At 38.2% G+C, this 22,496-nt stretch overlaps 1 protein-coding gene and 1 long non-coding RNA gene across 3 annotated transcripts in view; one reads left to right on the top strand and one right to left on the bottom strand.

The window, feature by feature from the left end:
- ZNHIT6 (zinc finger HIT-type containing 6) overlaps positions 1 to 9,722 on the bottom strand; it is a 55,824-nt gene extending 46,102 nt beyond the window's left edge. The window contains exons 1-4 of the mRNA XM_081222821.1: positions 9,003 to 9,722; positions 7,790 to 7,855; positions 7,596 to 7,702; positions 7,425 to 7,510 (exon numbers count right to left, since the gene is read on the bottom strand). Coding sequence (XP_081078947.1) covers positions 7,425 to 7,510; positions 7,596 to 7,702; positions 7,790 to 7,855; positions 9,003 to 9,673 — 930 coding nt within the window. The 5' untranslated portion in view covers positions 9,674 to 9,722. The remainder of the gene's footprint in view (positions 1 to 7,424; positions 7,511 to 7,595; positions 7,703 to 7,789; positions 7,856 to 9,002) is intronic.
- Positions 9,723 to 9,992: 270 nt separating this feature from the next.
- The window catches only part of LOC308609221, a 114,400-nt gene continuing 101,896 nt past the window's right edge, over positions 9,993 to 22,496 (top strand). For both annotated transcript variants that reach the window (XR_014014288.1, XR_014014289.1), the window contains exon 1: positions 9,993 to 10,193. This is a non-coding gene — a long non-coding RNA (uncharacterized lncRNA). The remainder of the gene's footprint in view (positions 10,194 to 22,496) is intronic.

The following is a 22,496-nucleotide window of genomic DNA, read 5'->3' as shown; positions in this document are numbered from 1 at the left end:
TTAAAAAAAATACAGGTTTTAGCAATCACAGGGATTACCTATACAGTTCTTTCTTTTTTTACTGATGGTTTCATACCATAGTTAGCTATATATATATATATATATGCCTGCTTCTATTACTAGTCAGGTAGCTTCATTCAGGGAGGAACTATGGCACTGCCTAGTACAAGGCTTAAGTTAAAGTAGCCACTGATGTAGGATGTACAAAATGGGATATGAGAATTCTAGCTCTGACATGTGTTACTCAATGGACATATACATTGGTTGAGCCCATGCTAGCCCATGAAATGATTTGCCTTGCTTGTGTGGTTAACACAATCTTAAACCTTCAACTTGGTTTAAGATAGTCCAGATCTGCAATGTTCTTACGTACCTGGTAGAATAAAGGAAGGCCTGTTTCTTCTAACCTTCAAAAAATTCCCACAAGTAATATTTAAAGAAAAAAAAAAGCAGTACTCAACAAAAAATAAAAAAGTATAAACAATATAAGAAAACAAGGCTCAGTGTACTGGAACCAAAAGGGAAAAAAGATGTAGCTGAGAGAGCTCCCTATATATTCAGACACTAAAAATATCATAAACAGATTACAGAACTGCTCTGCAAAATTTAAAGGAATAAAAGAAAGCCTGAAAATATGTGCAATGAAGAGAAACTATAAAAAGTGACTCAGATTTTTAAATAAGCCAAACTAAAATTTTGCATTAGAGATAAAAAAGATGGCAAAATCAGGAGAGGTTAAGGTGTAGGTATGATATAGGGAGAAGGCCTAAGCCACGTTTAATGGTAGTTTTAGAAGAAGAGAGAATGAATAAAGCACAGGTAGTATTTTAAGAGAAATGAGCTGATAATTTCCCAGAATTGATGAAAGACACTCCACTGATTCAATAAATCTAATAATTCCCAAGTAAGATAAATAAAAAGAAAGGTGCATCTTCACAGTATAGTAAAAATGCAGAAGACCAACAATAAAAAGAATGCATCCAGAGAAAAAAGATTTCAAAGGCAGTTAAAAATGACAGATGACTTTACAACAATAAAAATGGAAGCCACAGACAATGGAAGAGTAATTCTGAACCCAGAATTCTATAGACAAAAATCATTTAAGAGTGATTTAAATGCCAATAGAGTAATCTAAGAGTGGGCAACCAGCAAACTCTCTCTAAAGGACATTCTAAAAGATCTACTTGAGGTAGAAAGTGATCTCTCAGACAGAAAGTCTAAGATGATGGCAGAAAAAATAAAGAGCAAAGAAAGTGGAAAATATGAAGATAAACCAAAACAAACACTGACTAGATAAAACAATTACTGTATGGAGATTGAAACAAAAAAGACAATTTAAATACCTGAAAACAATACGAAAAGTCAGTAGAGTGTTAAATGGAATTTAAGTGTTCTAAGGTAACTGCTGGCAAACTAGGGCCAAATCTTGCCTGCTGCCTATTTTTATAAACAAATTTTGTTGGAATACAGCCCTGCGCACTTGTTTATGTATTATTCATGGCTGCTTTTTTGCTACAGTGGCAGAGTTGAGTAGTTGTGACAGAAACCATAAGGTTTGAAAAAAAGGTTTACTATCTGACTCTACAGAAGAAGTTTGCCAACTCCTGTTCTAAGGTCATTGCATTGTTTAAGTACAGGCTTGAGGTACTGATTAACTTTAGATACGGATAAATGAAGTATGCATGCAATGTCTAGCCTAACCAATGAAAGGATAGAAAAAGGATGTATAAGTTCTAAACTGATAGAAGAAAAATTCAAATGATAAGAAATTACTCAATTAGTCCAAAAGACAAGAAGGAAAAGAACAAAACAAAACAAAGCAAGTGGACAAATAGCACAAGTAAGGTGACACATTTAAAGTCAAATATATAGGTAATTTTATTAAAAAGTAAATGAGTTTGATGTTTCAGTTAAAAGTTCCAGATTGTCAGAATGGAGAAAAACTGCACCCCAATTATATGGTACTTTGGAAAGGTACATCCAGAACATAAAGATACAAAAAGGCCTGGGCTTCCCTGGTGGCGCAGTGGTTGAGAGTCCGCCTGCCGATGCAGGGGACACGGGTTCGTGCCCTGGTTCGGGAGGATCCCACATGCCACGGAGCGGCTAGGCCCGTGAGCCATGGCCGCTGGGCCTGCACGTCCAGAGCCTGTGCTCCGCAATGGGAGAGGCCACAACAGTGAGAGGCCCGCGTACCGTAAAAAAAAAAAAAAAAAAACAAAAAAAAACCCAAAAAGGCCTAAAGTAAAAGTAAGGGACAAAATACACCATGCAAATACCAACCAAAGGACTGAAATAGTTCAATACCAGATAAAGTACACAAAAAGCTTGAGACAAAAAGGGTCACATCATAATGCCAAAGGTTAAATACACCAAGAATTTCCTGAAGTATGCATCTAATAATTTAGCCTTAAAGCATATGAAGCAAAGCTAACTGAACCACAAGGAGAAACATACAAATCGTTTTGATTTTATCTATTGGGAAATGTTAACATACCTCTCTCAGTAACTGATAGAAAAAACAGACAAAAAACCAAAAACCAAAAAAAACCCAGTAGCACTATAAATAACTTGAACAACATAATTAACAAATCTGACCTAAAAGGAATATATTTAGAATACTAGATTTAGCAAATGCAGAATAATTTTTCTTTCCCAAGCAAACAGAGAACGTTACAAAATCTGACCACATGCTGGGCCATAAACACAAGTCTTAATGTATTTTAAAAGAATGAACTCAGAAAAAATATGTTCTCTGACCACAATGCAATTAAGCTAAAAATATAAAAGGATATAACAAAAGTCAAGAGGACACGTTAACAAAATAGAAAAGGAATTCACAATAGCAACTGATCTAGAAAAAAAGAGAGCACAAATAAGGATGATCACAAATGATAATACAACTTCTACAGACACATAAAGGAAAATATGAAGAACTTTATGCCAATGCATTTGAAAATTTAGGTAAAATGGAAAAATTCTTAGAAAAATGTAGTCTACTAACAATGACTCAAGAAGACAGAGAAAACCTAAATAGTCCAATAAACGGTAAAGAATAAACTTCAGAAGCCCATTAATACATTTTACCAAACTTCCATGGAAGAAATAATCCCAATGTTAGTTAATGTATCCAGGACCAAAATGGAGCATACCCAAATAATTTTATGAAACTAAAATCACAATGATATGAAACCTAAGAATACCAAAAAGGAAAATCAGAAGTCATTTCACTCATGGACAGAAATGCAAAAATGAATGAATGGATAATGTGTACATATACGTAATACAACTGAATTCTGCAAAGTATAAAAAGCAGGGTATGATAATAATATACCATGCAAGTTTAACTTACAAGAGAAAATTGATTAAAAGATTATTATTCATACTAGAATATTATATATTAATTAAAAGAATAAATAATCAAATACAGAAAAAGCATTTGATAAAATATAACCACCATTCATGTTAACATCTGTTAGCAAACTAGGAACAGAACTGCTTTAATCTAAATATCAAACTGTATCTACAAAAAATTTAAAAGCAAACATCATGGTGAAATCTTGAAACTTTTCCCTCTATGATCAGGAGTTATGAAACAAAGATGTACAGAAGAGTTAATATACCAGGCCCGAGAATGTTATCCTTAGAAAGTTCTGTTGGCAAAGTTGGCTCTTGGCTGGTGTCTGGGAATTTGACTGACGGGTAAATGGACCCTACACTGACATAAAACTTTTCCTAAAATGGTAAGAGTGGTTCACTGTGCTGAAATTGTACAAAAATGTGGTTTTATCTGCTTCCCTTCTAGGAGTATGGAATTTGGCAAGTGCTAGGGTGAGGGTGCTTCTGTGATCAGCACCCAGTAAAAACCTTGGGCAGTGAGTTTCCCTAGTAGACAATAACTTCAAACGTTAATTATCACAACCCATTGCCGGAGGAATTAACTGCGTACAATGTGACTCCAATAGAAGAGGACTTTGGGAAGCTTGTGGCTGGATTCCTACAGACTTTGCCCCATATACTTTTTCCTTTTGCTAATTTTGCTCTGTATCCTTTCACTGTAATAAATTTTAGCCACGAGTACAACTGTATGTTGCATCCTGTGAATCCTTTCAGCAAATCATCAAACCTAGGGATGGACTTCAACTTACAACATAAATATCCACTATCATCAGCACTATTTGACATTATTGGAAGTCCTAGCTATACCAATAAGGCAAGAAAAAGATAAAAGAACAAGGACAGAAAGACAGAAACAAATTGTGATGAACTGTTTATAGAGAAAATCTCAAAGAATCTATAGATAAGGTATTGGGACAGATTTTAATATGGTTACTACTATAAAACAGACAACAAAAATATCTCATTCCTAAATACCAGCAAAGAGATAATAAAACATTCAAAAGAAAACACTACTTAAAGTAGTATGGGAAAATAAAGTGCTCAAGAATAAATCTAATAAGAAATATGCAAGACCTTCACTGAGAAAATTATAGAGATGTTAAAGAACCAAATAAATGCAGAGATACAACAGTCAAGGATTTAAACATTCAATGCTGTAAAATCCAATCACTCAAGTAACTCTACAAAATAAATGCAACCCCAATCAAAATTCCCAGGTGGGGAAGGTAGGACTGTAGAATCAACAGGCTGATTTTTCATATTTGTATAAAATTACAAAGAGCCACAGCCATATTTTAGAAGATACTCTAGAAAATATTCTAGAAAAATGGCTATATTCTAAAAAACGAATGAAGTGGGAGGACTTATTCTTTCAGTGAGTTTCAGTAAAAGACTACAATAGTTTAGAGTGCTGAGCATTGGTGTGGATAGATAAGAGGACCACCAGAACGAACAGAGAGGCCAGAAACTGACCCAAGCATATATGGATGCTTGACTATGACAAAGATCGTCCTGCAGAGCAGTAGGGAAAGGATGAATTTTTTCAATAAATGATGCTAGAAAAAGTAGATTATCCATGTGGAAAATTACATAGGACCTCCACTTGACATGCTAGACAAAAATGAATTCCATGTTTACAGACATAAATGGGAGATGCAACACTGTAAAACTTTTAGAAAATAGTTACAGGAGAACAGCTTCATAACAAGGTAGGGAAGGATTTCTTTATAAACTCATAAAACTATTAACTATAAAGGAAACATACAACAATTTTTACTACATGAAAATTAGGAACATCTGTTTACCATAAAACACTAAAGAGTAAAAAGACAAGCCACAGAATGAAGGAAGGAATTTATAACACATACAACCAACTAACAACTAGCATCTAAAAATACAAAGAATTACTACAAACCAGTAAGAAAAAACAACTGACCAATGAAAAGATGAACAAAAGACTTAACAGGCATACCACAAAGAAGAATATCCAATTGGCCAATAAAATATTTGAAAGGTGCTCAATCTCTTTAAGAATCAGACAACTACAAATTAAAAATCATAATAACATAACACAGCCATCAAATTGACAAAAACTCAGAAACTCTGACCAAGTCAAGTATTGGAGAGGATGCGACAATAGGTACACTTAAAACACTACTGTGAGTATAAACTGGTATCACCACTTTGGAAAATGTTTTGGTAATATATAGTCAAATTGAAGACATGCATACGCCACAACAAAGCAATTCAGCTTCTAGTTATAAACCCCAGAAAAACATATGTATAAGCAAACCACAATTCCTAAACAGAAATGTTCACCATAGCACTGTTTCTAAAATTTAGAAAACCCAGAGTCCATTTATTACAGAAAATCCAGAAATAAGAATGGTTCAGGAAAGGGCATAAAGCTGGTGGCAGGAACTTTTGAGAAGCTGGTAATGTTCTAATTTTAGAACTAGGTGGTAGTTACATGGATGTTTACTGCATAATTATTCATTAAATGGTGTATTTCTGGACCTCCCTGGTGGCGCAGTGGTTAAGAATCCACCCATCAATGCAGGGGACACAGGTTCGAGCCCTGGTCTGGGAAGATCCCACATGCCGCGGAGCAACTGAGCCTGTGCGCCACAACTACTGAGCCTGCTCTCTAGAGCCTGTGAGCCACAACTACTGAGCCCGTGCACCACAACTACCGAAGCCCATGCGCCTAGAGCCTGTGCTCCGCAACAAGAGATGCCACCACAATGAGAAGCCCATGCACCGCAATGAAGATTAGCCCCTGCTTGCCGCAACTAGAGAAAGTCCACGTGCAGCAACGACGACCCAACGTAGCCAAAAAAAAAAAAAAAAAGGTGTATTTCTATTTTATGCTTTTTTATATGCATGCCATATTTAACAAAAAGAAATTTAAAAAGTAATTTATCTTTTAAGTAGAATTTAATTATGTCTAATTAAGCTTGAGGGAAAAGAAGACTTGGTGCATGGTAATTTTTTTTTCAGATGTGGGTAATGTCATGTCTGTACCAATAACACCAACAAAATAAACTGTTTAAAGGGTACTAAAATTCTGCAACTCCAATACCAAAATGGTATTGAAAAATGAACATAATTCCATGATGTGATTTAATAATATTATTAAAGAAATTTTAGAACAACAGCAGCTGCAAAATACTTCAAATATGTAAGCTTTTAATTTTGCATAGTGCATAAGGAATGAAAAAGGGATGAAAGTATGAAAATTAAGTATATTAAAGCAACAAGTCCTGTTAGCTCTTCCTTCAAAATTCAAATCTAATCACTTCCCAATAATTCTAACAGCATCCTCTCTGACTAGAACCACAACAACAGCCTTATACCCGGTCTCCCAGCTTCCAATCTTCCACTCTTACCTACTCAAGTCCACTTTCCAGAGAGCAGCAAGAGTGATCTTTCAAAAAGCAAACAGGCTCAATATCCACCCATGGCTTCCATTTTTACTTTGAATACATTAGGAGCCCTCACTAGTTTCTTTAACCTCACATTCAACATGCTCCTCACTCAACTACGCTTCTGTCACCTTGCCCCTCTTTTAATTCCTCAAACACCCTAACTTCATCCCTGACTCATTCTTTACTTTTGCTTTTGTCTCTACCGGAAAGTCTTTCTCCAAACCTTCACATGACTGCCTCTTTCTCATCATTCAGACTGCTGCTTAAATGTCATCTCTCAGAGAAGCCTCTCCTGACTACTGTACGGAAAATAGTACCCTTATAACCCCCTCCTCCCTCAGCAAACAAACACCATTTTCATTTTCTTTAATCTCCTGTGTCCTATCTTCCACATGTACTTAACGTTACCTGAAATTATATTTGTTCCTCTACTCATCTCCTGTCTCTCCTGCTACAATACAAGCTCCATGAGGAGAAGGACCTTGTTTTGGTCACTGCTGTATCCCCAGTAACTTAATATATTTGTTGAGTGAAAAAAAAAAGAATCTAATTCATTAGAAGAAATTCTAACTGGAAGGGAGTAGAAGAAATACTTACATGTTTATTGCTTATTGGTCTTTTCAAGAAAGCATCTCTAGAAATATGGTCGGCTGTTCTTGCCACATCTTCCAAAAATCGATAATCTACAAATTTCGAAATAGAAAAATAAACAAATGATATATGCCAATGGCCAGGAAGCATCAATCGGCTATGCAGAAGATGGCTTACCACTTAGGAGATTCATTTCAGTAAATTGTTGCATTGAAACATATGCAGTTTTATCTCGAACTCCATTACATGTCAGTTCTGCTTTGTGTTTCTTTACACAGGGCAAACTGAAGAGACAAAAGAGGAGGTACTTTTACACTTTGAGGTAAAAAGGGTACAGGCAGAGATAACAGGGTAGGAAATGACATACATACCTGCAGGAATAGCGCATACAACGTGGACATCTGTACTTTGCTGCTTCTGTACCACAAGTTTCACATCTACAAAAGCCCACATGAAACTTGATAAATTATCAAATATTAATTTTACATGTTTATTTATAAACTTTTAATGCTGAGTCAATTACTCATCACAATCAATTTACAGACGTGTAATCATAGTGAATAAAGTAGATGCAAGTAACTCTTATGAAATACTTGATAGCTGTCAAACATCATTAGAAAATTCTCCTCTAGGAAATGACAACTACATTTACAATGTTGTTAATGATATGTAATTCAAGAAAACACGTATTAAATTAAAAAAATCATCTCACTTTGACTTCCTTTTCTACTATAATCTGAGAATGAGATCATTCGATATTTTAACTTGTAACTCTTGACACTGTTAACAATTGTGTGTGTGCACATACCCAGAAGTCCAACCCATGAGCTATGTTTATTTATCTCAAAGGCAGACACACCAGAAAAAGATATAAGACCCAGGCAAATTTAGAGAGTAGCAGTTGCATCTTTCTCAACTCCTCACCCAACCTAGAATGGGCGTCAAAATAATCTAGAAATGCTATTATCCATCATCTGTCTTCAACTGTTCTTTCAGGATCTTGGGATACTGACAATCAAACTACAGCTACTTCTGTTTTACTCACTGTGTTCAAGACAGTGATAATCCCAAGAAACTGACCACTCTTATTTCCTATGCTGCCTCATTATCACACTAAAAGGAAATTAAATCAAAACCAATAAATATTCATAGTACCCACAGAGAAACTAGATAGTTGGGTGAGTTCAAGTGTATTTTGTCTAATTTTAACTTACTCCACTTTGTCCTTGTTGGTTTTATTAGACTTTTCCTCACACCTATCCTCTCTCAAAAGAATACTGAGCCAAGAGCATATTAAGTCAAGCCAGATTCTGGTCCAAGGGTTTTCTGGCCCCAAGAATTTTCACTTCCTAACTTGGCCACTGGCCACTAGTACCAACCTCACATATTTTCACTGAATTTATTGTCATCTGACAAAACCCTCCCTTCCCAATCGCTCCACCCCGCCATCATTCAGGCTCCAGGGGCCCAAACTAGCGCTTATTTATCATTATTCCACACCCTTCTGGTAGTGTAATTTCTTTCAATCTAGACAACAGAGAATTCCATAGCTTTACTCCCCCAATGGAATTCTCCTTGCCCTACCTTGACATGGCCAGTTTCCGCTTGGAGCCCACTGGGGGATTTATCTGAGGCTCTTCTTTCACCTTTGTATCATCCATCACTTCTTCTTTAGGGAAATACTTCTCTTCTTTTACACACACTTCATCCATTATTTCCTCCTTTTTTACGTTCTGATCAAGAAACATCTCCTCCCCTTTAATCTTCAAGCTATCTTTTTTCTCTTCCTTCACTTCTAGCCAGTCCATCACTTCTTCCTTCACCTTCACTTTCTCTTCCTTTAGCTCTGGTTCTTCCACCTTCTCTTCTTTTACCATCAAACTACTATCCGTCTCCTGCTTCACCTCCAACGTGCCTGGTTTTTCCTCTTTCACCTCAGGCCCATCCTCCACCTCCTGCTTTACCCACTGGTCATTCCGCATACCTTCTTTCATTTCTGACCAGTCCATTACTTCTTGCTTCACAACTGCTAGGTCCACTCGCATCTCCTCTGCCCTTGGTCCATTTCCTTCTTCCCCTTCCCCTGTCTTCCCCATTCCGGTCAGTCCATTCCCCGCCTCTCCACTGCCGGCCTCCTCGGTCCCTACTGTGCCCCTGCCTCTCTCTCCATCTGACTCGAGACTTAGCCGCGCCCCTTCAGCTCCACTCTGGAGACCTCCTCCCGACGTCTCCTCATTTTCAGCAGCAAAATCCATCAGCTCAAGATCCTTGACTTCCGTTGCCACTCAGTCCTTCAATATGGCTGGTCCACGCCAATAGGAATGAATTTCTGGCCACAACACCGACAGCGGCCCACGTGTGGAGCAGAGAAGTAGCAAGAAGAAAACGCCGGCCCGGCGCGTCTATCCAAGCAGTCGTAAAGCAATGCTTCCGCGCATTGCCGCTTCACGACTCGTGGAGCTCTTTACGGCTCTGCTGCAGTACGGCACAGATCCTACGGGATCCGAGTGAGGCCGCGCCCACTGTCATCCCGCCTTCGGGGCGGGGTTTCGCCAAACCCTTCCCTTGGGGGAGGCCGCGCCCTATGCACGTGGCCACACGCTTCCGCTTAAAGAAAGCGGAGTATCTCCGCGCCGGGGGGAGAAGCGGGACCCTCATAGCTTTGTAATTGGAAGACTGCCTTATTCTGTTCTGAACGTGCATGAAAATGGAAGAAACACCTGATATTACGCCTCTCCATGCTTCAGTTTCTTCAGCAGTACTCCAGAGACGATGGTATTACAAATCTTTTGGTTTATTTTGATGATTAAGTGTAATCATGCATGGAAATAAGCTAGCAGTGATGAAAGTCAACATATGGTCGCTATTATTACTGGGAATCCTGATAGGTTTCAGGTAGGAAAGAGGGCATTAACTTTAATTCTTTCACTTCTTTGTCCGTAACAGCCGGCATCAGCCAGTTCCCCATTTATAGCATCTTACAGGATTCTCTCTAGGAGCGAGAATATATATATATATATATATATATATATATATATATATATATATATATATATATATATATATATATATATATATATATATAGAATATATATATATTTTTAGAATATATATATTTTTAGAATATATATATATATAGAGAGAGAGATGTTAAAGAACCAAATAAATGCAGAGATACAACAGTCAAGGATTATATATACATATACATATATATATATATATATATCACACACATATTTAGACTGGGCCAAAAATTCAACCCCCAGGACTAGAACATCTTAAAACCAAAACACAGAAAACAAAAACTAGCCTGGCATCCGTTTTAGTTACTTTTGAAAATTAATATTACATACTGGGCATTAGGCATTTTCACCTAATCTTTACATAATGTCTGAGATTCATATTTTTCTCTCTGCATAAGGAGACTTCAAAGAAATGGATTTTTAGCTTGGGCTGCTTTGTGCCAATCCTTCAAATCCTTTTATGGTTTGCAGGGCATTTAACTGTTATCACTCATTCACATGTTCATCAGGGAATGGGAATTTTGAATGGGTGAGCAGAATGAGGAAATTTTGAAACCTTAGTTGGGGCTCCACTGATACTGTAGCACTGGAAGGAGCATTGAAGTAAGTTGGGAAAGTTTCGTAAAATTTTTTTTATGGGTTACGAGGAAGAGACTTCCAAAGGAGTCATATGGACAGTGTTTTGTCAATATACTTAGAGGTGCCAGCTACCCATGGAGTCAAAAAGAGCCTGACTGGTAACCCTGTTACCGACCAGGGTTCTTGGACTCCTTAATCAATAGAAATTGATAAGAGGCCAGATAAGAAAATCAGGCAAGACTTTATTGGGACTAGTGCTGCAGCACAAGGGAGCGAAAACAAGTAACAGGTGCCTTTGTTGGTTCTTGGGGTGGGGGTGGGGCAGGGGGGAGCTGGTTCCTTTACATGCGGTGAGGATAGGGGTGGGTCAGGGGTCCGCCTGAGGGGTGGCTTAGGTGGTCTGCCTATCTCCTTGGTGGTGCTGTGTGCAGGGTGCAAGTGCAGTACCCTGCTTTTGCTGCAGACTCCTGAGAAGTGGCAGTTGGGTTTTTGGTCTTTTTGTATCTTGTTGTTTTTAATTTGCCCCACCTGCACACGGTTATTTTTAGTCCCTTATAGTTTCTTTGTATTCTGTTACTCTTTGTCCAGGTGCAAGCACTGCAGCAAAGGGTCCCAGGTCCCAGCCTGTCTCAGATTTGCAGGCCAGATTACGTTTATACTAGGAATAGGGGCTAAATGACAGAAAGAATCCATGTGGCCTTGCTAAAGACAACATTTGGGGGATGAGAACAAGAGGAAGTGTTTATTCTCATGAGAATAACGGATGTCCATTTAAGATCACAGAGAAAGTTGTGAAACTACAAATCAGACACCAGAAGCAAAAACGCTTTGGAGTATTTTGGATATTTGTCATTTTCCTACATTTTTTCTTGTAATCTGTATGTTTTTTTCACAGTCACTAGAGGGAATATCGTTAAACCAGTAAGGATTCTTGAGAGTATCACAGCTAGTCACTTAACTAAGTTAAACAATCAACACTTTAGGGCTGTAGTTTTGATGGAGGTATCAGAGGTTGTGGTGATGTTGTTAAATGGCAGTTTTGAGGGAAAAGGGAAACTTGAGTGGTCCTGCCGGAGAGAACTTTGGGTTGTTGGAGTATAGAGCAAGGGTATTGCCTGCAGGGACAGACATGGCAGGGACAGGGGGGATGAAGTTATTTGTGGGGCTATCATTGAATTCCTATCCAGTTCCTCAAACCCCTTTCCCTCCCTTTTCTACCTCAATGGAGTAGAGGGACAAGCCCAGCTCCTGCAGTATAGGATTGAACCTTCGTGCTATCCTCTATCATCTCTGTCTCCCAGCCCCGCACCAGGCATCCATGGTGCAGCTCTCCTACTCACTTTGGGAGCTGGCCCTTTGCCGAAATCATAGTTGAGTTCAATTTAACAGCTAGAAAGCTGGGGATACTTTCTAGGAAAGCATCTAAGCTAAGACTGAAATACCATGAGAGAGTGTATATTATGGACGGTTAAAACCATTTTGGTGGCTCAGCAGGCAGTGTCTGGTTGACTATAGGGTAAAGATTAGGAGGGCCTTTCCTGATCACTTAATGGACAGGTAAGAAAGTGAAGACCCAGAGAAATAAAATGATTTGCTCAAAATTACGTGGCTATTAGTGGCAGTACTCTAACAGAAAATTAATGATCTGGTCAAAGCCTTTGTTCACACCTGAGCCTGGTTAAAATAAAGGCTGGAAAGTGGAAGTGCAGCTGGGCCCACACAAGAGGCAGGAACCAGAAAGCCTGGAAGCCTGAATTTTATCTTGTGGGCATGTGTTGTGATGGGTTGCATGTTGGGTTACTGAGAAACAGATGCTGATAGGAGTTATTAGGGTTCAATGCCTGTGAAAGAAAGGAAGAGGAAGCAGGATTGGTCAAAGAGAGAATTTAAGATGTGATGCAGGTCTGACAAGTCTTTGGCCAACTTGCCGGGTAGCTCTGGAGAAAGCGTTTTCTTTCGAGTGTCCTGCATCAGGCAGAACTGTTCCATGCTTTATATCTGACCCCACTCAGTCACCTGATGCAGGCTGCCCCAGGAAGGGCGTCATCTTGGGCAGTAGGCTTCTCTGCAGCTGGAGCTGACAGCTGGAGGCTGATGACTGCACTTCTTGTGGCTGCATATCAAGTTCTTTGAAGGGGGATCTGGGTGGCACCTCTCCATGGCTGCCACAGTGTGGATGTGTGTTTGCCTTGGTGGCCACAGGGCCTTTTGTCACTGAATCTGCTTCGTTTTTCTTTCTTTGAAGGCCAGTTGTCTCTCTTCCATGTACCTTGTTAAAAAATACAGCCACTCCACAACCCCCGGGTTTATATATCCTCAGTGCGTGTAGTCATGGAGACTCACTATCGTCCATTTCCAAATGTCTGGGGAAGAGTCTGAGTGGATAAGCAAAGTAAGGGGGGATAGGATCTCTTAGTGTAAACATGATTGTGGAGTTGTCAGGGAAGACCAGTTTGATCTGGGCAGTGTTCTCTGATGACAGTGGGAAAAGTACTGGGTTTAAGTCTGCAAGCTACGTGCTACTAGCTACTAGTAGCCACTAGTTGTGTGACCACGCCACGTCTAATTTGGTTTCTTCATCTGTAAAATGGAGATAGTTATACCTATTTAACAGAGCTGTTTTGAGAATTAAATGAGAAAATGTATGTGAGCTTTTAAACAGTAAAGCATTTTATAATTATAAGTATTATTTTCCTCATTCTACTAGTAATTTTGAAAGCTTCACTGATGACAGCTTACTTGTTTTCTCTTTCAGACTGTGGAGGACAAAGCAGAGATAATCACATTCCCCAGTTCTCAGCACATTCTCACCATGTGCGACAATCCTTTCTTTAATGTTTTCGTCATTTGTACATCTCCTCTCTCATTATCCTCCGCCTCACTCTCATGCGTTTGATATGGTTCCTTACGTAAACACGTCTTTGTGAAATACATAGTGTTGTTTTATTGTGTGTTATTTGTAACAGCTTCCTTGAGGTATAATTCACATAAAAATACACCTATTAAAAAGATACACCTATTATAAACTTACAATTCAGTAACTTTAAATTTATGGAGTTGTGCAACCATCACAACAGTCCAGTTTTAGAACATTTCCATCTTCGCCCCAAATTCCATTGTTTCCATTTGCAGTCAATCTCTGTTCCCAGGCAACCATTGATCTGTTTTCTATCTCTATAGATTTGCCTTTCTTGGAAGTGTCATATGAAATCATACAATATGTGGTCTTTTGAGTTTGGCTTCTTTCATTTAGCATAAAGTTTTTGAAGCTTACCCATGTTGTAGCATGTATTGGTGGTTTGTTCCCTTTTTATTTCTGCATAATATTCCATTGTATAAATATATCACATTATGTTCATCCCTTTACTAGCTGATGGACATTTGGATTGCTTCCAGGTTTGGTATTATGAATAATTCTGCTTCCACATTCACATATAAGTCTTTGTGTATACATATATTTTCATTTCCCTTGAGTAGATAGGTACCTGGGAGTGGAATTTCTGGACCATGTAGAAAGTTTATGTTTAATTTTTAAGAAATAGTCAAACTGTTTCCCAAAATATCTATTCCATTTTACATTCCCACTGGCAAAGTATTAGGGTTCCAGTTTCTCTACATTTCTTGCCCAAAGTTGGTATGGTCAGTCTTTTTGATTACGGGTATATAGTGATATCTCATTGTGAATTTAATTTGCATTTTCTTAATGACTAGTAATGATGTTGAGTATCTTTTCATGTGCTTACTGGTCATTCATATGTGAAATATTTATTAGTGAAATGTTTATTCAAATCTTTTGCCTATTTTTTCTTATGTTATCTTTTACTTTTTAAGTTAAAAAAATTTAATACAATTTTACAAGGTTATTTTCCATTTAGTTATTACACAGTATTGGCTGTATTCCCTCTGTTGGTACGATACATCCTTGAGCCTGCCTTACAACAAATAGTTTGTACCTCGCACTCCCCAACTCTTATATTGCCCCTCCTGCCCCCCACCCCGACCCAAGTGGCTACCAGTAGCTTGTTCTCTATATCTGTGAGTCTTCTTTTGTGTTATGTAATAGCGGCGGGGCGAGCGCACAGCTATTAGCACATGACGGTTAGTGCTTGGCAGTTAGAGGTCCCACTCTGCCAATAGTCTGCATGCAGTGTTCCTCGGGGCAGAGAGTGCCGTGAGAGGCGGATCTCAACCTTCTCCCCGGGGCCCTCCAGTCCCCCTGGCCTTGGGCCGGCGGGTGAGCTGGGGAGCCGGGGACAGGCTGAGGGCTGTGTCCTGCAGGGCTCCAGAGCCCTCACCACAGCCACCCACTGGTCGGACCCAGGCCTTGAAGCAGCAGCGACCCTCTCCCCCATCCCCACCTCTGCGACCTAACGGTGGCAGCCGTGTCCATGGGTCGCAGTCTGGGAAATCCGGCACCTGTTTGGGCGGCCTGAGGAGCCTGAGGGCCAGTTGAGTCCTGGGCACCTTGCTCCCTCACTGGTGATGGCTGGTCAGGGTCTGGGACTTGGCCCTGAGGGCGCCACCAACTGAGATCTGCCTCCTCAGCTGCGTCTGGGCACTGGTGGGAGGACCCAGACTGGGTACTGGACGAAGGCTCCTCGGCATGGTAACCAGCCCGCGAAGGGACCCCTTCCTCTTAGACAGGGCTTGGACCTCGGAGATCAAAAGTTGAACCTTGGGTCCTTGCCCTTTCTTGTCAGAACAGAGAATAACCTTTGTTTCGGTGGAGGTTTACAGGAACATCATGACCTATGACCTGACCTCGAAAACGAAGGATCTGACACCAAAACGTTTGCAACAACTAACCACGCCCCTTCCTCACCTTTCCTATAAAAGGCTTTGCTAGAAGCTTTCAGGGAGTTTGGGGTTTTTAAGGCCTGAGCCACCCATCTCCTTGCATGGCCGCAGTAAACCTTTCTCTGCTCCAGACTCCAACATTTTGATATTGTTTGGCTTCACTGTGTGTTGGGCACATGGACTTGCATTGAGTAACAGTTATATTCACTAGTTTGTTGTATTTTATAGATTCCACATATAAGTGATATCATGCATTATCTGTCTTATTTCACTTAGCATAATGCCCTCCAAGTTCATCCATGTTCCTGCAAATGGCAAAATTTTGTTCTTTTTTATGGCTGAGTAGTATTCCATTGTAAAGACATACCGCCTCCTCTTTACCTATTCATCTGTTGATGGACCCTTATGTTGCTTCCATATCTTGGCAATTGTAAATAATGCTGCGGTGAACATTGGGGTGCATGTGTCCTTTCAAATTAGTGTTTTTGTTTTCTTCAGATACATACCCAGGAGTGGAATTGCTGGGTCATATAGTAGTTCTACTTTTAGTTTTTTGAGAAACCTCCATACTGTTTTCCACAATGACTGCGTGAATTCATATTCCCACCAACAGTGTACATAGGTTTGTTTGTTTTTTGTTGTTGTTTTTGAATTGCTCAGTTTTAATTGAATGAATTCAGAATTGGGAGACTTTTTCCAAGAAATATGTGAAACTTACACCTAAAATTCAAGGCTTTTTAGAGCCTTAGAGTTATGGTTATTCTTTTCTCATTCTCAATGAGTCCCTCTCTCTCTCTCTCTTTTTTTCTGTCTCTCTGGTTCTGGATTTTTTACATAATCATTTATGCATAAAGTTTTGAGCCAGGAGAAGGTAAAAAACATTGTGGAATTCTTGGAGGTCCTTAGAATGCTATGGGTTGCTAGAGTTCAAAGTAGTTTTCTCTACTGAAATGGACAAAGTGAGACTAATTCTTTTGGCTTATCAGGAGGGTATGCATGGATTAAATGTGATCATAGTATAGTAAAACTTTATTTTTAGATACATACATCTAAGTGAATATTACCCTTCTAAGTAGTCAACTAGGGATTGCATATACTTATTTTTCTTGATGCTGTTGTTTAAAAATAGGTTTTATAACTTTCTTCTTAGATTTATCTTCTGGAATAGTTTGAATCAAGATAAAGCTTGTTTCACATATTGTTTTTGATATATTTTTTAACATTTTTATTTTATATTGGAGTAGAGTTGATTTACAATGTTGTGTCAGTTTTAGGTGTACAGCAAAATGATTCAATTATACGTATAATATATGTGTAATTCTCTTTTTCAGAATCTTTTCCCATATACATTATTACAGAATATTGAGTAGAGTTCCCTGTGCTATACAGTAGGTCCTTGTTGAGTATGTATTTCATATATAGTAGTGTGTATATGTTAATCCCAAACTCTTAATTTACCCCTCCCCCCACCTTTCCCCTTTGGTAAACATGTTTGTTTTCTGTGTCTGTGAGTCTGCTTCTGTTGTGTAATTAAGTTATTTTGTATCTTTTTTTTAAGATTCTACATATAAGTGCTATTATATGATATTTGTCTTTCTCTGTCTGACTTACATCACTTAGGTGATGTAATCTCTAGGTCCATCCACATTGCTGCAAATGGCATTATTTCATTCTTTTTTATGTCTGAGTAATATTCCATTGTATATATGTACCACATCTTCTTTATGCATTCATCTGTCAGTGGACACTCAGGTTGCTTCCATGTCTTGGCTATTGTAAATAGTGCTGCAATGAATATTGGGGTGCATATATTTTTTCGAAGCATGATTTTCTCCAGATGTATGCCCAGAAGTGGGATTGCTGGATCATATGGCAACTGTGTTTTTAGTTTTTTAAGGACCCTCCATACTGTTCTCCATAGTGGCTGTACCAATTTACATTTCCACCAACAGTGTAGGAGGGTTCTCTTTTCTCCACACCCTGTCCAGCTTTTATTGCTTGTAGACTTTTTGATGATGGCCATTCTGACTGGTGTGAGGTGATACCTCATTGTAGTTTTGATTTGCATTTCTCTAATAAGTAGTGATGTTGAGCATCTTTTCATGTGCTTTTTGGCCATCTGTATGTCTTCTTTGGGCAAATATCTATTTAGATCTTTCACCCATTTTTTGATTGGGTTTTTTTGATATTGAGCTGCATGAGCTATTTGTATATTTTGGAGATTAATCTCTTGTCAGTTGCTTCATTTGTAAATATTTTCTTCCATTCCATGGATTGTCTTTTTGTTCTGTTTATGATTTCCATTGCTGTGCAAAAGCTTTTAAGTTTAATTAGGTCCCATTGGTTTATTTTTGTTTTTATTTTCATTACTCTAGGAGGTAAATCCAAAAAGATATTGCTGCGATTTATGTCAAAGAGTGTTCTGCCTATGTTTTCCTCTAAGAGATTTATAGTATCTGGCCTTACATTTAGGTCTTTAATCCATTTTGAGTTTATTTTTGTGTATGGTGTTTAAAGAATGTTCTAATTTCTTTCTTTTACATGTAGGTGTCCAGTTTTCCCAGTACCACTTATTGAAGAGACTGTCTTTTCTCCCTTGTATAGTCTTGCCTCCTTTGTTGTAGATTAATTGACCATAGGTGCATGGGTTTATTTCTGGGCTTTCTATTCTGTTCCTTTGATCTATAAGTCTGTTTTTGTGCCAGTACCATACTGTCTTGATTACTGTAGCTTTATAGTATAGTCTGAAGTCAGGGAAACTGATTCCTCCAGCTCCATTTTTCTTTCTCAAGATTGCTTTGGCTATTTGGGGTCTTTTGTGTTTCCATACAAATTTTAAGATATTTTCTTTTAGACCTGCAAAAAATGCCATTGGTAATTTGATAGGGATTGCATTGAATCTGTAGATTGCCTTGGGTAGTATAGTCATTTTGACAATATGAATTCTTCCAATCCAGGATCATGGTATATCTTTCCATCTGTCTGTGTAATCTTTGATTTCTTTCATCAGTATCTGAGTACACGTCTTTTGCTTCCTTAGGTAGGTTTATTCCTAGGTCCTTTATTCTTTTTGATGTGATGGTGTAAGGGATTGTTTTCTTAATTTCTCTTTCTGATCTTTTGTTGTTAGTTGTAGAAATGTAACAGATTTCTGTGTATTAATTTTGTATCTTGCAACTTTACCAAACTCATTGATTAGCTCTAGTAGTTTTCTGGTGGCATCTTTAGGATTTTCTATGTGTAGTATCATGTCATCTACAAACAGTGACAGTTTTACTTTTTTTCCAATTTGGATTCCCTTTATTTCTTTTTCTTCTTTGATTGCCAATGGTTAGGACTTCCAAAACCATGTTGAATAAAAGTGGCGAGAGTGGCATTCTTGTCTTGCTCCTGGTCTGAGAGGAAATGCTTTCATTTTTTCACCATTATGTTAGCTGTAGGTTTGTCATATATGGCCTTTATTATGTTGTTGGTATGTTCCCTCTGTGCCCACTTTCTGGAGAGTTTTTATCATAAATGGGTGTTGAATTTTGTCAAAAGCTTTTTCTGCATCTATTGAGATGATCATATGGTTTTTATTCTTCAGTTTGTTGATGTGGTGTGTCATACTGTTTGATGTGCAGGTGTTGAAAAATCCTTGAATGCCTGGGATAAATCCCGCTTGATCATGGTGTATGATTGTTTTAATGTATTGTTGGATTCAGTTTTCTAGTATTTTGTTGAGGATTTTTGTGTTGTGTTCTTCAGTGATATTAGCCTGTAATTTTGTGTGTGTGTTTGGTATCTTTGGTGTTGGTATCAGGGTGATGGTGGCCTCATAGAATGAGTTTGGAGTGTTCCTTCCTCTTCAATTTTTGGGAATATTTTTAGAAGGATATGTTAATTCTTCTCTAAAAGTTTGATAGAATTCGCCTGTGAAGCCATCTGGTCCTGGACTTTTGTTTGTTGGAAGTTTTCAAATCATAGTTTCGATTTCAGTATTTGTGATTGTTCTGTTCATATTTTCTATTTTTTCCTGTTTCAGTCTTGGGAGACTGTACCTTTCTAAGAATTTGTCCTTTTCTTCTAGGTTGTCCATTTTATTGGCATATAGTTGCTTATAGTAGTCTCTTATGATTCTCTGTATTTCTGTGGTGCCTGTTGTAACTTCTCTTTTTTCATTTCTAATTTTATTGATTTGAGACCTCTCCCTTTTTTTCCTTGGTGGGTCTGGCTAAAGGTTTAAGAATTTTTATTTTTTTATTTTTTATTTTTTTGGTGGTATGCGGGCCTCTCACTGTTGTGGCCTCTCCTGTTGTGGAGCACAGGTTCTGGACGCTGAGGCTCAGTGGCCATGGGTCACGGGCCCAGCCGCTCCACGGCATGTGGGATCTTCCCGGACTGGGGCACGAACCTGTGTCCCCTGCATCGGCAGGTGGACTCTCAACCACTGCGCCACCAGGGAAGCCCAAGAATTTTTTTTTATCTTTTCAAAGAACCAGCTTTTAGTTTCATTGATCTTTTCTACTGTTTTCTTCATCTCTATTTCATTTATTTCTGCTCTGATCTTTATGATTTCTTTCCTTCTACTAACTGGAATTTTTGTTCTTTTTGTCTCTAGTTCCTTTAGGTGTAAGGTTAGGTTGTTTACTTGAGATTTTTCTTGTTCCCTGAGGTAAGATTGTTTTGCTATAAATATCCCTCTTAGAACTGCTTTTGCTGCGTCTCATAGGTTTTGGATCGTTATATTTTCATTTTCATTTGTCTCTAGATACTTCTTGATTTCCGCTTTGATATCTTCAGTGTTCCATTGGTTCCTTAGCAGCATATTGTTTAGCCTCCACGTGTTTGTGTTTTTTATGGTCTTTTCTTTGTAGTTGATTTCTAATCTCATAGCGTTGTGGTCGGAAAAGATGCTTGATAAGATTTCAGTTTTCTTAAATTTACTGAAACTTGCTTTATGACCAAGCATGTGATCTATCCTGGAGAACGCTTCATCTGCACTTGAAAAGAGTGTGTGCTCTGCTGCTTTTGCATGGAATGCTATATAAGTATTAATTTAGTCCATCTCGTCTAATGTGTCACTTAAGGCCTGTGTTTCCTTATTGATTTTTTGTCTGGATCATTTGACCATTGATATAAGTGAGGTGTTGAAGTCCCCCACTATTATTGAGTTACTGTCGATTTCTCCTTTTATGGCTGTTAGCATTTGCCTTACATATTGAGGTGTTCCTATGTTGGGTGCATATATATTTACAATTATTACATTTTCTTCTTGAATCTATCCCTTGATCATTATGTAGTATTCATCTTTGTTTCTTATAACAGTCTTTATTTTAGAGTCTATTTTGTCTGATATGAGTATTGCTACCCCAGCTTTCTTTTGATTTCCATTTGCATAGAATACTTTTTTTCATCCCCTCACTTTGAGTTTGTGTGTGTCCCTCGATCTGAAGTGGGTCTCTTGTAGACAGCATATATATGGGTCTTTGTTTTTGTATCCATTTAGCCAGTGTGTCTTTTGTTTGGAGTGTTTAATCCATTTATATAACAGGTAATTACCAATATGTATCTTCTTATTGCCATTTTGTTAATTGTTTTGGATTTGTTTTTGTAGATCTTTTGCTTCCCTTCCTCTTTTGTTCTCTTCTCTTCTTCTTTGGTGATGCTCTTTGGTGTTGTGTTTGGATTTCTATTTCTTTTTTGTGTGTATATCTATTGTAGATTTTTGGGTTTTGGTTACTGTGCGGTTTTGATATAGCAGTCCATGTATATACAAGACTTTTAAAGTTGCTGGTCTCTTAATTTTCAAATGCATCCCTAGTATCCTGCATTTGTACTTTCCTCTTCTCACGATTGCTCGTTTTGATATCATACTTGTTTGTGGATGATTTTCTACCTTTACTGTATGTTTGCCTTTGTTAGTGAGCTTTCCCATTTGTAATTTTCTTGTTTCTAGTTGTGGCCTTTGCTTTTCTGCCTAGAGAAGTTCCTTTAGCATTTGTTGTAAAGATGGTTTGGTGGTGCTGAATTCTCTTAGCTTTTGCTTGTCTGTAAAGCTTTTGATTTCTCTTTTGAATCTGAATGAGAGCCTTGCTGGGTAGAGTATTCTTAGTTGTAAGTTTTTCCCTTTTTTCACTTTAAATATATCATGCCACTCCCTTCTGGCCTGCAGAGTTTCTGCTGAAAAATCAGCTGATAGTGTTATAGGGACTCCCTTGTATGTTATTTGTTGCTTTTCCCTTGTTGCTTTTAATATTTTCTCTGTTTTCAATTCTTGACTATTTGATTAATATATGTCTCGGTGTCTTCCTCCTTGGGTGTATCCTGTATGGGACTTCCTGTGCTTCCTGGACTTGGGTGACTGTTTCCTTTCCCATGTTAGGGAATTTTTCAGCTATTATCTCTTCAGGTATTTTCTCAGGCTCTTTCTTTCCCTCTTCCCTTTCTGAGACCCCTATAATGGGAATGTTTGTGCATTTAATGTTGTCTCAGAGGTCTCTTAAACTGTCCTCATTTCTTTTCATTCTTTTTTCTTTTTTCTCTTCTGCAGCAGTGATTTCCACCATTCTGTCTTCCAGGTCATTTATAAATTCTTTTGCCTCAGATATTTTGCTATTGATTCCTTCTAGTGTGTTTTTTATTTCAGTTATTGTACTGTTCATCTCTGTTTGTTTATTCTTTAAATCTTCTAGGTCTT

The sequence above is a fragment of the Mesoplodon bidens genome (assembly GCF_964165515.1).
Source record: "Mesoplodon bidens genome assembly, chromosome: 2".
In the NCBI taxonomy this organism is placed as follows: domain Eukaryota; kingdom Metazoa; phylum Chordata; class Mammalia; order Artiodactyla; family Ziphiidae; genus Mesoplodon; species Mesoplodon bidens.
Note: the sequence above shows the minus strand (reverse complement) of the source record. Positions and strands in the feature narration are given on the sequence as shown.